General features: G+C 38.8%; 1 protein-coding gene across 3 annotated transcripts; it reads right to left on the bottom strand.

Annotated features, from left to right (window-relative positions):
- Positions 1-376: 376 nt before the first annotated feature.
- LOC107592628 (hypermethylated in cancer 1 protein-like) lies at positions 377-13,428 on the bottom strand. 3 transcript variants are annotated; one of them, XM_016282169.1, is made up of 3 exons: positions 13,225-13,428; positions 3,642-5,473; positions 377-3,344 (listed from the first exon to the last, which is right to left on the bottom strand). In XM_016282169.1, exons 2-3 carry the CDS (start codon positions 5,454-5,456, stop codon positions 2,967-2,969), a joined length of 2,193 nt encoding a protein of 730 aa, XP_016137655.1. In that variant the 5' UTR covers positions 5,457-5,473; positions 13,225-13,428; the 3' UTR covers positions 377-2,966. The 3 variants fall into 3 exon arrangements, with proteins under 3 accessions (XP_016137655.1, XP_016137654.1, XP_016137656.1); XM_016282168.1 differs by lacking the exon at positions 13,225-13,428 and adding an exon at positions 11,161-11,279; XM_016282170.1 differs by lacking the exon at positions 13,225-13,428 and adding an exon at positions 8,411-8,453.
- Between the last annotated feature and the right edge of the window lie 4,221 nt (positions 13,429-17,649).

Genomic DNA, 17,649 nt, shown 5'->3' with positions numbered 1-17,649 from the left:
TTGTTTTGTCTGTCAGAAAGCAGGAAAGAGAGAACGATAGATTTTCGATGAGAGCGAGCTAATGAATGGTGGAGAACGGGAGTGTGAGATTCATTTTCCCACCACTGAAATCCACTTCAAACGGGCTGTCACATCTCCTCAGCCCGTATTAATATGTCTGCGGTCAAAGTTTTAACTGTTATGATAGCTGTAATATTGTTCTATGCCTCGAGTCAGAAGATTTGTATTCCGTTTACGCTCTGGGTTTCGTTTGGATACAAACAAACCGCTGTGCCCAGACTGTTTTCGTGTGTTTTGCAAAATTAAGTTGAGAGGAATTTCTGGATCTCAGCTGTCCACTTAAAGAGTGTTGGGAAATTTCAGCATCTGTCTCGCCCCAAACAAGCTGGTTTCATGCGCGTGGTTTAATAGTACATGTATACAAAACCTCACTGGGAGTCTAATCCTGCCTCTCGGCAAAAAGGTCAGCTAAAGTTTCTGCAGGCCCGCCCAGAACAAATGGGTCAATCAACTTCAGAAACTATGCTTTCCTCCTTACCAATTCGGCCAAGTGTTTATCATTGCGGCGAATTATTGGTAAACACACAACATTTCTTACACAGCATAACGTTAACAGTAATCGGACTTGCTGTCTGGCATTTCTTTTAATGCATGTGTGAGTTTCAAACTATGCTGTATAATTTCAAGTACCTTCAAGTGTACAGAGAAAACATGCTGATTTTCATCAAGAAATCATTTTTAATTTACAAATTTGCCTTTCATTAGTCATTTCCCATTTCATTGTGTAAGTACAATGTTTTCTGTAATGTAAAAATAACAGACAGTTGCATAGGCTAATCACACAAAAAAATCGAATAATCGTTTCAGGGGGGAAAAAAATACCTTTTTAGCATTGTGAAATAACCACAGGTTAAAAAACGATAAGATCCCTTCAGAAAGTGTGCTTGAATTTTAATGTACAATACACAGAGAGCAATTGTGTGTTTTTGTATTAAACTATTGCTAAAGCATTGTGTAACCCACATTATGATAGGCTCAGTCCTGAGGTAAGCACCAATGTCTTTTTGCTTTGATTAAGAGAGTTCAATTTGACCAAAAAATACAAAAGAAAACAGAAAAGAAACACTTTGAATAGTTGACATGTGACATTAAAGCCCAGGAAAGCTGTCCCAAATTACATGTTCAGCTTTAAGATTCACTAGTTCTTTCACAGTGCATTCGTGGTTTAAGTTTTCACATTCACCAACTGAGGTTGTAATTGTAACTAGTGGTTAACGAAAATTGTTTCACTTAAGGTCTGGCAGAGGAAAAGACAATATGTCAGCATGGTCTTTGGAATAAAAACAGCGGGTGCCGTATCTCATCAGAGCATTTACATTTACTGTAAAACAATTTATTTAGAGGCTAAGCAGATTAATTGCACTAAATAAAATGAAGCAACCCTAACAGGCTACTGTGTTTTATGTTGTAAGTCCAGTTTATGGTACATTAGAGGGGTAGCTTGGGGATTAGGGTGTACGTTCAGATCACAGGGCCTGGTCAACTGGCATAAAATCTAACATCAGTTGGACAGACAAGTGCGGATAATCTTTGAAAATTGGAGATTTCACAGGGCTTACCCTGAGTAGACCAGCTGCTGCTATCTGTGCTCACAGTATCAGAGAGAGAGAGCCCTGCTCCTCATGTTCAGATGGTTGTCACATTAGCGGCTTTACATGTGTGCGCGAGGCACCGTGGGGTTAAAGCCGTCACATTAGCCTGAAATTAACTGCACTGTAATAGGGGTGAGGAGGCCCTCTCAAACATTTCACATGAGGAAAGGTCTTGAAGTGCCTTCGCTGGAACTGTTATACATCTAGTCATGCAGAGAATCGTTCAAAGGGGTCGACTGCAATGCAGCTGAAGCATATTGACTCTGCTGTAAATATTACTGCATTTTCAAAGGCATCACCCATGCTTAGTCTGTCGCACCAGATGGACTGAAACACGTGGACATGGATTGTTATATCATGATCGGAATATGCACAAAGATATTCCAGTTGTGAGATCACAGGGCAGTACTTGCTACTTTTTCAATAAGCTAAAGGCACTTGGCATTGGAGGACAGGAAAGGGAACAAAGACACTAAATAGCTCGAGACCATACACCTGAAGGTAAAAAAAAAATAAAATGGTACTCTCGATGAACTCTTATTCCACGCTGAAGGGGATAACTACATCAATGCAGAGAAAAGCTTAGATCACTTTACCTAAGTCCTGGAACAAACACAATCTTCAGTTTGTTGCTCCCTTTAGTATGGAAAAAACTGGGCCATTAACAAAGCTGGAAAATCAGATACAGGTGATCCAGTACTCCAAAAAATAGTCTATAAAAAGTCCTCCAATTGTAATAAAATCCCAAAGATTTGGCTTTTTCTTTCGTCCAGATTTCCCTCTCCATTCTGGACAGAAGCCCTGAATATTGTTCATATGTGCTTTTTCATTCTATATACACCAATAATACTTATTACACAGGTTTAGGGTACGATTGCAAGTCTCTTCTGTAATATTTGAGATTTTCTCTTTGGCTTTTCCAACATACAAAAAAAAAAAGAAGAAAATGAAAAGAAAAATAAATAAAAACAATATCTTTTTGGTTTTCAACTGGTTCTTTGGCTCGGTGATTGAACAAAAAAGAAGTTGTTTTTATATAAATACTGCATTGTCTGAGTGTCCAACGGTCAGAACAGATTATAAATAAAGCAGTTTCCTCCTTGTAGGAAAGTAATTTTAAGAAATGCACATACTGCAAAATCTGCAAAGAAAGGCACGTTCAGAATTAAACAGTTTGTGTGCATTTTTATGGCCAACACTTTCTGGCCTCCACTCTTTGAGGTGCTGGTTCAAATGAAGATGAGGTGAGAGTAGAATACTGTGAATGGTATACAGTGTTATCTCTTTGGAAAGTATAGTTAGTGGTTCCCCCCTCTAGCTGGGAGAGTAGCGGTCAATGGTGTGGGACTCTGCCGAGAGCTGCTGGGAAGTGGGTGGCAGTGGCTGGTTAAGGACGTCCATCTTGATGTGGGTGAGGCCGAGGTGTTCTACAGCCAGCTTTGACAGTGGGTAGAGGCTCTCCATGGCTTTGGCGTCAACCAGCAGGTGCTGAGAGGCTGTAAGAAGGTCTGAGATTTTCTCCTGCTTCAGACCCAGATGCTCAGCTGCGTACTTGCTCAGGGGATAAATCCCCTCGGAGAAGTCTATCTTTAGCTTGCCGTCAGGAGTTAGTCCTCCGCCACCTGTTCCACTGCTGTGCATCTTCATGTGACTGATGAGGTTGCGTTGCTGAGCAAATTTGCCCCCGCACACCTGGCACTCATAGGGCTTCTCTCCAGGGTGTTCTACAGCCAGCTTTGACAGCGGGTAGAGGCTCTCCATGGCTTTGGCGTCAACCAGCAGGTGCTGAGAGGCTGTAAGAAGGTCTGAGATTTTCTCCTGCTTCAGACCCAGATGCTCAGCTGCATACTTGCTCAGGGGATAAATCCCCTCGGAGAAGTCTATCTTTAGCTTGCCGTCAGGAGTTAGTCCTCCGCCACCTGTTCCACTGCTGTGCATCTTCATGTGACTGATGAGGTTGCGTTGCTGAGCAAATTTGCCCCCGCACACCTGGCACTCATAGGGCTTCTCTCCAGAGTGGATGCGCATGTGTTCTGTCAGACGGTACTGTCGAGTAAAGCGCATACCGCAGGCATCACAGGCAAAGGGTTTAAGGCCCAAATGGCTCCGCATGTGGCGTGTCATGGTACCCCGCTGGGTGAACTTCTTGCCACAGATGCTACAGGGGTATGGACGTGTCAGCCAGTGGGTTTTCTCATGTTGCCTCAGGGTGGCAGGATCTTTGTAAGACTTGTCACAGGACGAACAGCGATATGGTCTTATGATCTCCCCGAGGCCAATGGAATGGAAGTTTTGCGTCGATTTGCTATCTAGGAAAGAACTGTGGAGGCCACTAGAGCTGTTCAAGCTTGTAGGTCCATGGGCATTGGTGGGTTTGCTGTTGCCATTGTTGTCCAGCTCAATCCCGTTGTTTAGCTCCTCCTCGGTATGAGTTTCCACATGAGCATTGAGCTGCTCTGAGCTGGGGAAGCCTTTGTCGCAGGGGATGCACACGTACAAGTTATCTCCGAAACTCTCTGGCTCGTATGGCATATGATATCTTCCACCCGGAACAGGGGGAGATGGACGACCCTCACTGCTCCCCGTCTCTTCACTGCCGGTTCCATTCTCATCCTCTCCATCATCGCAGGTCCCTCTGTCATAGCCCCGCTCATTCATGTTCAGCTTTTCCTCACTGTTCTTATGTAGATTCATGTGCTGGTGTCTCTCTTTATCCTGCTCACCGATTCCTCCATTCTCATCCTCTTCGTCTTCTTCATCTTCATCCTCTGGGTTGGAAGGCTCATTCTTCACCCACCGATAGATGTTGGACCCATCTCGACCTTGTTCTCTGGAGTCCTCCATGGGTTCTGGGCTGGGAGGGCAAGGGTAAGGTTCTTGGCCCTGAAGACGGTGCAGGTGGGGAAGATGGGGTGCAAGAGGATGGTTGGGTAGATGGAAGGGGTGTGGGGTGAGAGACCCCACATGATGGGCTGTCTCCATTTTTCTGGAGCCATCGTTTGGACTGAGCAGGGGGCTAGTGCTTTGATCTAGCTCCCCCTCTGGCTCCTCTTCTGGGTGGAGTGAGGAGATCAAATGAGGGTGACCAGAAGGAAGCTGGGACTGGGAACTTGGACTTTTCTTGGACAGGTCAAGGCCATAGACGGATGAGCAGCTCCTGTCAGTAGGGCGCAGGCCTGACTGGGGCAACAAGGATGTCTTTGCTGGGGGGTAAGGTGGTGGACCCTGGGTGGGAGCTGGTGCATAAATTTCTCCGGCATGAGGGGCCAGGTCCTCTAATGGTGTAGGTCGAGGGGTGCTAACTACTCCTCCAGGATGGCAAGAGTGGATGACAGGGGTAGATATTCGAATCCTTCCTCCCCCCATGCCACTGTAGTCTATCTTGTAAGGTAAAAACCCAGGGTTGGGGCGTAAATGGTACTTCCCATTTCTCTTCAGCTTCTTCTTGCATAGAGTCACCAGATCCAGTAGCTGCAGATAACTTGCAGCCGCCAGCACTGCTCCTATATTTGGCTCAGTTGGAGAGGTGGGGTCACCTTCACTTAAGCGTCCTGTGTAGATATAGTCAAGAATGACTCGAAACACACCTGGACTGACCATCTCATGGTCCAGATTGATGAGGTTGTCATGAACAACAAGAGACTTAAGGTAGAGGCTACTGGCTGCCAGGATGTTCTTGTGAGCACGGAACAATGCATTCTGCACCACAATGATAACATCACACAAGAAGCCTTTGGTTCGTTGTGTGTTCAACTGCAAGAGGAGGTGCTTAGCATGACTTTGGACTTCCATGGCATCCAGCATCGACTTCAGACCAATACCTGAAATAGAAGAGACATTGAACAATTAAGCAGAAGCCAGAAAGTTGTTGCAGACAAATGTAAATGATCACATTTAGAATCTTATTAAAACCAGCTGAAGTTTGCATACTTATTTGAGTACTGTGGTATAAATGGTCTATTCCATTTTTTTAAATAGCTGTCTTTTGAGATATAACACTTGTTACTGACACATCTGTTTGTGTTGGACTGTCTTGTAAACCTTGACTGGCAGCACTTGAAGATATAAAAAGGAGCACTAAAGCTTGTGTGCATTGTCTTGATCCTGAATATAGTTCTTCGTTTACTCTTTGATATTTTTGTAGACTTTCATGTAGGGGATTGTGGGCAAACAATTCAGCTTTTCCTTTAATACAACAAGCATCAGAAGGACTCCATAAAAGTGAGCTATAGCTGACTGAGTGAGACTGTGATGGTTTTGTCATTATCAAGATACAAACCCACATGTTTAAAACTTATAGTGAAGTGCAGTTAACAAAAAAAATGAATGAAAGAAAAAAGACAGAGGAAAAATGCCAGTATAAACATGTTTTCATATTGCTGTCTTCCTGATAAAGAATTCCAGAGGTGGTGTGAGGAGTTTTAAACAAAGTCAGACTGAAAGTTTTGCAAGTGTGATGAACAGCAGGCATAAACTAGTGGGGACAAAAAAAATGCAGCAAATTCATGACAGGACACTGTGAGTTACAAATTAAACCATTTTCAAAAGATCACTTGTCAGAGAATGCCTACAAATTACTAAATAAACATTCCACTAACAATGCCAAGTTTAAATTCTAAGATGAACGCAACAGTTCCTGTCATGCAAACATAATAAACATTACAAACTTACCAGAAAATATTATTTAAACCCTGCTACATGAGGATGGTCTGTATATGAGATAAAACGGATAGTTAGGGTCCCACAGGGGATGGTTTCACTGATTGGAAACAAGAAGCTAAATAAATAGTCATCCCAACATCAGTTCCTCCTCTCATTGTTTATTTCATTGTATAACATAATCCTCTTAGATGAATACTGTAGTTTGTAGTCTTAAGCTTCTATTTAATTAGCCCTTATATCCAACAATGCAACTCTTCCCTATAAAACCAACCACAGCTCCTAAAATTAATAATACTTAACCCCACAGTTGCCAAAAAAAACCTTTCAATTATTCAATGACTTTCAGGGGTTCAAATTTTTTAAGAAATTTCTGCCAGTAATTTTCTAGTTAGACTGTTCTTGTTCTGGTTAGATTCGTCCATTGGAATTTAAGACATTAAAACAACATTCAAGAATTTTCTAGAGTGAGTGAGTGTGTGTGTGTGTGTGTGTGTGTGTGTGTGTGTGTGTCGCATGTCACACCTCTGTACATCAATTTACACTGGCTACCAGTAGCTGCTCGCATTAAATTCAAGGCATTAATGTTTGCCTACAAAACCACCACTGGCTCTGCACCCATTTACCTAAATTCATTACTTTAAAGTTATGTGCCCTCTAGAAGCTTGTGTTCTGCAAGTGAACGGCGTATTATTGTGCCATCTCAAAGAGGCACAAAATCATTTCTACTTATTCTTTCTACTTGTTTTTCTTTGTGTGTGTGTGTGTGTGTATGTGTATATGTATTTTATATATATATACACACCTTGCTACGTGTACTGCGTTAGGCTAACCGAGACTTGTCATTTGCACTTATATATTGTTGCTCTTTTGTTAGTTTAGACTGCTTTTATTGTTCTCATTTGTAAGACGCTTTGGATAAAAGCGCATGCTAAATGACTAAATGTAAATGTGTGTGTGTGTGTGTGTGTGTGTGTGTAGAAGTAGAACTACAATACATTTTGAATAAATGGTAGTAGGCTACTATGTTTTTTTTTTTTTTTGGGGGGGGGGGTTTGATGCACTGTCCCATACTGATCTTAACTGGAAGTGCTCCAACTGCTGCTAAGGTAACCTCATCAGGCTAACCATAACAGTTGGAATGTCGGCATATACTTAAATGCAAATAAATAAAATAAAAATAAAATGTATTAAGTACCCAAGCTATAATCGGTCAGATCTTCCCAACCCCCCATAATGCGTACCCTGATTGTTCACACTAAGCATTCTGGTTTCTACTACTTCTCTTCATTAAAATTTATAAATTTAGTTCATATTTATGCATGTGTATTTTATTCACATCTTCTTTTTATTATCTGTGTGTTGTTGTTGTCTCCGTGTACTGGAAGCTTGTGACACTATAACAAATTCCCTGTATGTGCAAACATACTTGGCAATAAAGCTCTTTCTGTTTCTGTTTCTAATACAGTAAAATGTGACGTAGGCTACATAAAAGGCTGCCTCTCTAACTCTCTTTAATATAAACGCACTGTACAGAAGCATGAAGACGCGCTTGTCATTCTGGCTTCTTCACTAGAAGAACTAGACACAGTTGGTGAGGCAAAGAAACCATACATGGACAGAACTGAAGTTCGTCTTTAAAAAAACGAATACATATATTTATAAAACAATTATCTGTGTACATTTTTGTGTCGAAACTATTCATTTAGCCCGGTGCTAAAACATTTACACATTTGTTTAGAAAGAAAAACAATCAACACAGATCCAGAAATATGAAGTGATGGTTTTAAAAAGTTTTTTAACATTTCCTTTTTGTGGAAATATTGCCGGCAGCGGGTCATTTATGGTCTGCAGTGCACCTGTACCTTCCCCGTTTATGTCAGCCTGAACACTCGAGTAACATGTTTTTCAATACAATTTTCCTAATTCATAAATCACGTGTTCCGTTTTATTTCCAAACGAGCGTCATTTATAGATTTGTTTAACGATTACATAATTGGATCATTTGTAATTAGCCTATATAAAGAGGATACACTTTCACTACCGCACAGAATCAAACAGTTGACATGTTATTAATTTCCTGTTGCAGGCAAAGTTACCTTAACAATGGAGCATCTCAACCAAACGAACACCACCCGCAACATTTCCTCTCAGTCCGCATCTATCTTCAGCCTGTCTTAATAAAAGCACTGACGTTGTGTAACTCTTATCTCCTCCCCTGCTGCCCACGGACACGTCTCATCACTGACAGGTGTATTTTAAGGTGAACAGCCATTTTTGGCTCGTGGTCTTTCCATTAGTGAGAGTTTGAGAAAGCAGCACATACTGTATGAGCGCATGATTTATAGCGATTCGTGCCGTACTGCCCTCAATGTGCTGCTTTTAGCACAAAGATGACCAAATAGAAGGAAAATGTGAACAATAAACGGGACGGAATGGAAACTAAGGACTGTGGTTCAGCCTTCACCTGAAAGTTTTTAGAAGAAAAAGAAAAGAAAAAAGAAAATCACCTCTAACTAACGTTAGTCGGGCAACAACTGCAGGGGAAAAAATGTCCAAATGCAGGGGAAAAAATCACTCCTTTATTCTGTCAGACGTTCGTTAAGATTTAAAGGAAGTGATGAAAGACGTCAATGTTTTTAAACGGCTGTTTGAACTTCACATCCTCTCAAGCCCCTCATCCTGTGGATTTCGGCTACATTATGCGTCTTTAAGAGAATCAGAGAATTTAAGGACCGAATCATTTAGATATAGTTCTTGAATCATTTATATCTCATCATCAAATAGCCTATAAATATGAGTTTTGATTCAACCTTTAAAAAACATTGAAAGTCCTATTATTTAATCTAAAGATTTTACTGAATAAATACAGCTAATAGGGAGAACTCATTTGAATTAAACGACAAAAGCTATCAATACTCAATAAAATGTCAATTATTTGGGCGTGCAGCGCATGCGACAGCTATATTTGGTATGGTACAGGACTGGATTAAAGACAGTGCATGGGTCATATTTTAGGTGCTTTGGTATTCATTAGCCCTGTGTTTTGTCTCTGTTGTCATTTTGCTGGTTTAGGGGTGAGGCAGGGGTCTGCTCGTGTTCTTAAGACTTCCTCTCTCTCTCCGCCCTCGGTCTGTCATCTTTTTTCCGCAAAGCGTCCTCCCTTTGAGATTTATCCCTTTAGACTGCGTCTAATGTACCTTTAAGGAATAAACAGTCAATCAGTCACAAAGCACGTCTTTTAAATTGGCGTATTAGACGTCACACACGGGGCACACGAGAGATATCTAGATATTTTTGTTTGTTTTATTTTTGAGGATAAGGAATGACACACAAAGGGGAAAACATATATAGACAAATTATATTACATGTATAATTTAATAAATGTTGGCCTTATTTAACTGCAGAATAAAGTTGTCATTCAGTCACTGACACGTGTGCGAGAAATAAAACTACTTTTTTAATTGATGTCATTTAAAGTGCTTTAAAAGTACTCCCTGTAACTTAGTTTTCAAGTTTGACTATTTCCTAAGACATGATGGTTTTGTGAATGAAAGGTAAAACCTGCGCAAAACTTCTTGGCACCATGAAACGTGCGTTCGTCTTGGATCGTGTCTGGTTAAGTGGTTTAAAGTCAAACGGGAAAACACCTGAGGTTTATCGACCTTTTAGCATACAATTTGAAGGTAGGAGTTTGGAAAAGAGCATATCAGGCGCTACAGCTTCCTCTTCCACAGCTCGTCTTATTGCGCTCATATTCTCTCGCGCTCTCCATCAGCACACGCAGCTCTGGATGTTCATTCATAAATACCACTGGGAGGACAGCTCACTATCCCCTATATATGTGGCCTCCGTGGTCAGGGATGAGATGGAAATATTCTAGCCACATATCACAACATCTATATCTGTTTTATGTTCTGTAGTCTACCATAATAATCTCTTGGATAGAATATAGTAGAGAAAGATAGCAAGTGAGAGACTGCAAGTGATTCACACAGTGCCGCTATGAGCATGTTACACTTTTCATTAAAATTCTAAATTAAAGTGAAAAATAACTATTAGGCCTATCAATATCATGCCATAAAATTACTTCTTAATTTTACATCTTTGTGGTCTTGTAAAAATGTTTGTTTGACGCTTTATAAAGCACAAACTGTGTAATTATCTCAGTCCATTCAATCCTTTATAGTTTTCTATGAAGAAATTACATTATTTAGAGCTCGTCTTGTAAACGTGTGGAAATGTTTAAACAGAGTATCCTTTAAAACACTATAATTGTTCATTTACGTTCAGACTGCATTTGCATGCAAGACACGCATATCTGTCTTTAAAATCTAACCATTCTCTTTAAAGTCAAATCAGTCGCATGTGAAACACCATGAATTCTCAAATAAGGCTGAGAGCCCCGTCACTGTGATGGCCACACCGCCATACGAAATCACACAACCACCAGATCACTGTGTACTGCGGCACTTTTGGACTCAGAATGCGATTACAAAATGGACTATTTATAATGAAGTCCCTTGTTCACACACACACACACACACACACATTTAAACTACTGTTTCTAAATATTTTAAAACGTAATTTCTCCATCATATAGGCTAAGTATTTGCATTTTGAAAATAATCGTGTTGATAGCATATAATACTAAAATGTGCAGCTAAAGAAAGAAAGAAAGAAAGAAAGGCAAACAATCGGGTTTTCAGTTTTAAAACTTTTCCAACTGCATGCTCCAAAAAAAATAAATAAGATTCAACAGTAGCTCGGATTAATATCATGTCTGTCTAGATAAATAAAGTGTTGATAAAGAGCCTATAGTTCAAATGTTAAGAGCATTGAACGTTACCTGGATGCCCGATCTCTTCTGCCATCCGATCTAAGTCTCCCTCAATGATCATCTCAACAGTGTTTTGGAGTCATTTCTGAAGTTTCAACTTTGAACTGCCAGCCTCCCAAAAACCATGCCAGTTTTCCGAGCACGACTGCCAACTCTTTTTATTATTAATTGCAATGAATTTCGTGTTGTTCACCCTCCCTCTCTCTCTCTCTCTCTCTCTCTCTCTCTCTCTCTCTCTCTCTCTCACCTCTCAATGCAGCGCTGCAATCATGTTACTGACCGGCTAAATAACTTGCCAAACCATCAGACTCCAATTTCTCTCTCTCTCTCTCCTCCCTCTATCTCTCTCGCTCACTCCTATAAAAATACGTGCGTACTCCTACATCAGTTTTCCTCGTTTTTTGTATGTTTTGTAATTTCCTTGGCTATTTTTGCATGGATGTAATAACGCAACTGGAGACGATAATGGGTTTCTGGGCTGCGCGAGTGTTTTAGCGCCTCGTGTGATGTCAGTGTACAATAAAACTAAAAGGTAAAATCGAGGGCAGGAACTTACCGTGACCCCAACTTGAACTTCTCAACGCATCGACGCTTAGTCTTAAAGAGACAGGCGTTTTATTGTATATCAAAACATAGTGTAGGCTACGTTAAAGAGTAGCTGTTTTTTTGAGTGCTGACTACTTTAATACGGATGATGGTTACCATAACTTCTGTATAGAGTTCATTATAATGTTATCCAGGAAATATTGGGTCTGCACATCACTGTCTGTACCTGTGAATGCTTACAAACAAATACTGATTACCTTTTGCATCTTATGTAAAATGTAATTAATTTAATACAGTTGGTTGCACAACACTTACAAAAAAAGTACTATAGTACTACCATGTTTTTAATATGGTACCATGGTTCTACCATGGTATTCTTGGAAGAACCTTAAAGTATATGAAATTAACATAGGATATAGCCTATCTTAGTACCTGAGTATTTATTTATTTATTTGTACAGGAACTTAGATGGTAAGCGATGCTCTAATATCAAACAATTAGTTGCAAACTTAACATTATAATTGTAATGTTTTCCATACAATTGTTTTCAAATTAAGATTTTTAAAATACTTTTTAAACTAATTTAGTGGTGTATCAGTAGCATCAGTATTATCTGTCTGTAATGACACAATTGCTTACTTTTACAGACATATATCCCTATATTTAGACAGAAAAGGTGCAGAAATGATGCATATTCTGCATCACACAACACTCTGACAGAAGTTATATGGCATGACTACACTGTTGGAATTTTTTTAAGCTTCAGTAAAAGATCGGCCTATGTGTCATCTTCATTAATTTAGTTAATTGTTTATTTAGAAAATTAAGGCTCAAGTAAGATTATCCTATACATTAAAAACAGGTATGAATGTCAGTTTATCATGGCCTATTGCAGTGACCGCAGTTTAATGTACGCACTTAACAATTAAAAGTTTGAATTAGAACCTAAGATAACTTTTTCTCTAGTTCTTTAGAAAACCTTCTGTATACTCGTGCTTTAAAAAGAAAAAGAAACCAATACACTGATCTGAAGAACCTATAATGTCAAATCAATAACTTTTTTCATCTGCTAAGAACCATATTCAATTCTAGAACTATAACGTTTTCTCATAACGAGACGGTTCATTGCTGAACTTAGGAACCATTAAAGACCCTTTATTTTTAAGAGTGTAAAGTGTAGTGTATATTTTGTTTTTAACAGCTATACACAGACGAAATTAAATATGTAATAGAGTTATTCTGGTTGGTGACAAGTTGACAAGTATTTTGTTTAGTCTTGTTTGATATCAAAGTTCAGGATGAAAACATTTAAAGATATTTTGTTTATATAATTTAGATGCATAATACGCTGTATTAAAAATTCGACTAAAAAGTGCAATAAGTCAGATCTCCGGCTGTCCAGACATGCCTGCAGCACGAGCGCCAATTATCATAATCTATCAGGTAAGTATGTTGGCAGGCGCTCACTGCGCACACCTGAACGCGCAGCAGGTAACTCACATGATACATGCATTAACAAAAACTCACCTCGGATTCATGTCTGATGCTCCTGCCGATCTTGACTTTCCCCTTACGGGATTCCTCTGTCCACAGATCCCCAATCGTCCAAATTCCTCTTTAAATGGTAAACTTTTCCCGGTGTTCCCAGCTTCTTCCGCGTTGTCCCTTGTCCTTTACCCTTCTCCCCTTCTCTCTCTCCCTCTCCTCGTGTTAGAATGGACCAGACACTTGAGAATCTGGATGGACTCTGATTGGCGTTCGTCTCCAGAAGCAGCGCAGGCTGCGCGTGCAGCGACACCTGGCGCACATTATAGTGCCGACGGCAGAGCGCACGAGACAGCGGAATACATTCATAATAAAATGGAAATGAAGTGGCATAATTTCTGACCTAACATTAAGCTCTTGTTTTTGTTAGATGGGTGTAACTAATCGTGGTCAAATTTAAAATATAAGAAATGAAGTATTTGAAATTATAACACTGGAACGAAACGGAACCAATGTGAATTTCACATGTCCAAGTTGATAGTTTAATGTATTAATCTCCATTAACTTCTTCATTTTCTTTTTAATTCTAAATGTTTAATTTTGCAATCAGTGCGTTGGCACAATAAAGCACTGATTTTTATAGCTCTTTTTCTATTCCTTGATTTCTCCACTCTACAATGCTGCTGGTTTTATAATTAATAAGTATTTTTGCTTTTTTCCACGCACCCTTTTATTTTTATTTTTTATTTTTGGCTATGCATCAGAATTTGTTTTTGTTATGTGTTGTAAGCACATGAATAATTTCTCCTGTTCTTTGTTTTGTTTTGTTTTTTAATGGGAATATTTTGTTTTTAAATTCTTTCAATAGCATTTATTCATTTATTTAGTTCTCTTTTGTTGCTTTGTAAATTTTCACTTTTTTAATCAAGTACCATTTTTATTTTTATTAAGTACTGTGTACTGAGCTTCTAGTTGTCTTTGAGCACTCTTTTTCTTTTGGGACTTTTCTGATTAGAGTATTTTAGAAGGCTTTCATTCATGCATAATCTTGCTGCACACAGTTTAAACAGTCACTGATTATTAACCAGTCATGAAGTACTTGCTATTTCTTATGAGAAACATGGCAACTATACACTGTCGGTCTGACTAATGGATTTCAGACAGATATTCCCATGGTGTCATGTTTTGTAATTATTTTTGCTATCAATTTGTGGCGTCCCATTTGTTGTAGATTGCTGAGATGAAAGTGGTTTTTCGTCAGGCATTCACCTGGTAGAAGCCTTTTCATGTCACAGCCTGCCCCTCAGGCCCTTGAATTACTCTAACAGCTGACTGACATCTGTTTCCCCGTCTCTCTCCTGAAATTACTTTAGTTCAAGAAGCTGCTTTTTAATTTTAATGGTCAAAGTCATAGCGGTCCAGCTTTACTGCGGAGAACGTATTGTCTATCACTTCCAGTTTCTCATGATGAACTTATGATAACCTCAAAAAACTGAGATAGGCAGAACTAGACAAAGGACAGATCATGGTGCAAACAGCACCTGGATGTTTTTCAGTTCACTTTTAATGTTGGTATAAAATTCACTGCCCATATGTTAGAGAGAAACAATGGGTATTAGTTGCTCGAAATAGGTCAGTTGTTAAATATAACCGCTTAATTTGACCCCTGTGACTCACTGACCTTGACTCATGTGACACCAAAGTCATTTGGCTCAGTTATGTTTATTGTTTGTTTACTGGCTCATTAGATTTGCCAAAGTCAGCTCTTACACTTTCTTAAGGACACATTGGGCCTCATTCATGCAACATGAGCAGAACGAATTTCTAATTGTTCACTAAACTACTCCTACGTAAATTGTCACATTCAGTTCACATAAGGAAGACTTTCTGAATGATTTACATACAAATTCGTTCTACTTGTGTTTCATGAATGAGGCCCAGTGTGTGCACAAGCAAAATGTGAATTCTGATTTGGATTTATGTTAAAGTGAATGATTTAGACACAAATTTGCGATAAGAGAGTACGTGAATTTAAAGACTTTATCTCAGCAAGTGAAGACGTACTGTAACCTCTATTAGGAACTGATCTGAATTCCTAATGAGCCAACAACAGGTGAATGCCTGGTGTTTACAGTGATTAAGTGAATGAAAGCTGTGCTAAAAACGTTAACCAGGCCTGCCACTGGATCGCAGAGCACACTTGCACAACCACTGACACTTAACAATCAGCCATCACCTCCTACATAACACACCTACTTTGGTTTATTTGTATGTGCACATGTGTATGTCCGAAATATGTGTCTATATGTGGAAAAGTGTGAAAGGAATGTGTATGCAAGAGATGGAAAGAGTGCAAGAGTAAATAAAGAGCTGAATAAATTTTGTTTTAACAAGTGGGATGTTTATGTGCTGCGTGTTAAACTTTATTGGCCGTGTGCATGAGTGATATCAGTCTGTAAGTGGGTCTGTGAGACAGCACTTCTGTCAATGTGAAAAACAATCTGAGGAACACCTGACTTGGGACTGAAGCATCAAGTTTACGTATGCATAGGGAATGACAAATAGCATTCCAATCAAGTTATTATAACGTTGTTGTTTTCAAGCATAAGTAAGTAAGTTTTATTTATAGAGCACATTTAAAATTCAGCGTTACACTGACCAAAGTGCTGAACAAAACCAATAATAAAATACAGTAAATTCTAAAATATTCTAAAATTTAAAAAACAATAATAAAAAAATTGTAATATCGGCAATAACAACAGTTTCACATTCAATAAGGCCTACAGTCAGATTGCGGTCCTGCGAAGCCCAAAGGCAACAGCGTCACAGCATCGCTGTGAGATGTAACAAATAATAATAAATAAATATCAAATAAAAACATTTATAAAATTATAAATCAATATAGAAATGACATAATGTATTCATAATATTATCAATAATATGAATTATTAATAAACAAACAAATAAAAACTATAAGTATGTAAATCAATAAAGTAATATATCGAAAATAAACAATAATATATAATTATAACAATAAAAAATTAATACATGAATAATAATATAAATGAACTAGAAAATAAATTAATAACTATAAATGAATAAATAAATAACCATAAATATAAACAAATACATTAATAGAAAAAAATTAATAATAATTGATAATAACAAAAATGTATAATGATTGATCATATAATTATAACAACAGAACAAAATAATTCATATATAATAATATGAAATATATAAATACTACAGAATAATAATCAATAAAAATATTCATATAAATCAATACATTTATAAATAAATAATAATTAAAAACTATGAATGATATTATAAAATTATAAATTATATTATAAAATTGTAAATAAATAAAAGTTATTTTACAATAGTCATTTTCTCATAATCATAAAAATAAAAAATAATTAAGAAGTAGCAAATACTTTGTTACACAATGCAGAACACATAACAATGTACCACTAGTATAAAATACGAAAGCTGAAATAATGTGTTTTACACATTACAATTTTACATCTGTGGTGGCTTATTTTTAGGTTTCTCTCAGTTTGAGACCCCTGATTGTCAAAGACCCCGTGGCACTGGCTTCTTAACGCATCCTTGAGTCAGAATAATGCACCATGGGAACAGCTATTTAGTTTAGCTGTTTGTTGCCTCGCACCCTTGGCCAGATACCCATCCTGAGTGTTCTTTCTATGGCAGCGTGATGAGCACTGTTTCTATCTTTGTGGGTGCAACCACTCAATTTACCACATGCAAGATTACCGGGCCCCTATGCCAGACACACCCCTGAGAACCAACATCACCAGAAATTGAGCGCTAGGCCCAACATTTACGCAAACCCTCTCCTAATTCACTCTAATGAGATGCTGCGAGACAGTTTTAGTGGATAGGCACACAGAGACAGGTCATTTGCATCCTCTGCCTTTTGTGAGCGTCCTGGCCGCCACGCGTATGCATCCTCCGCTGGCAGAGTTGCCGTTTTCAGGAGATGAAAGCTAAATGAGAAGCTGTCGTGATTGATTGGGATAATGTGAGTGTGGGTTTGAACTGGGCATGTTGTGATTCAAAAGCTTGCGTTGGAGGGAAAGGCATGTGCACCACTTGCACAAACCAACCGCTCTTTTTAGAGCCTGCGAGGGCCGATGGTGTGACTTCCTTAAAATACCTTCATCGAGCATGTCTCTATTGTTACCAGATGTCATTCTAACTTTCCAGCACACACTTTTGTACAGCAGCACACGTTTGAGAGTAAAGCCCAAAGTATACTTCAGTTTTGATGCAAATGCTTCGCGTATGCGTACAGCCTAATGCACAGCCTTTCAAAGTATGGGCTGCATCCAAAATTGCACACTTCCCTATTATATAGTAAACAAAAACAGTATGTGAATAGAGTAGTATGTCTGAATTCACAGTATTCATAAAACAGTAGGCAAAAACTCCCTGGATGACTTA

The sequence above is a fragment of the Sinocyclocheilus grahami genome, unplaced genomic scaffold, assembly GCF_001515645.1.
Source record: "Sinocyclocheilus grahami isolate Dianchi unplaced genomic scaffold, SAMN03320097.WGS_v1.1 scaffold155.1, whole genome shotgun sequence".
Taxonomy (NCBI): Eukaryota; Metazoa; Chordata; class Actinopteri; order Cypriniformes; family Cyprinidae; genus Sinocyclocheilus; species Sinocyclocheilus grahami.
This window is presented reverse-complemented; position numbering and strand designations above follow the sequence as displayed.

What these genes read in the sequence shown, in the direction of transcription:
- LOC107592628 (XM_016282168.1), bottom strand. Translation starts at nt 11,212, where the DNA reads ATGATCATTGAGGGAGACTTAGATCGGATGGCAGAAGAGATCGGGCAT. An exon ending in AGAAGAGATCGGGCATCCAG is followed by an intron (nt 5,474 to 11,160) that starts GTAACGTTCAAT and finishes CTTCTATTTCAG; the next exon opens with GTATTGGTCTGAAGTCGATG. An exon ending in AGAAGCCCTATGAGTGCCAG is followed by an intron (nt 3,345 to 3,641) that starts GTGTGCGGGGGC and finishes TATGAGTGCCAG; the next exon opens with GTGTGCGGGGGCAAATTTGC.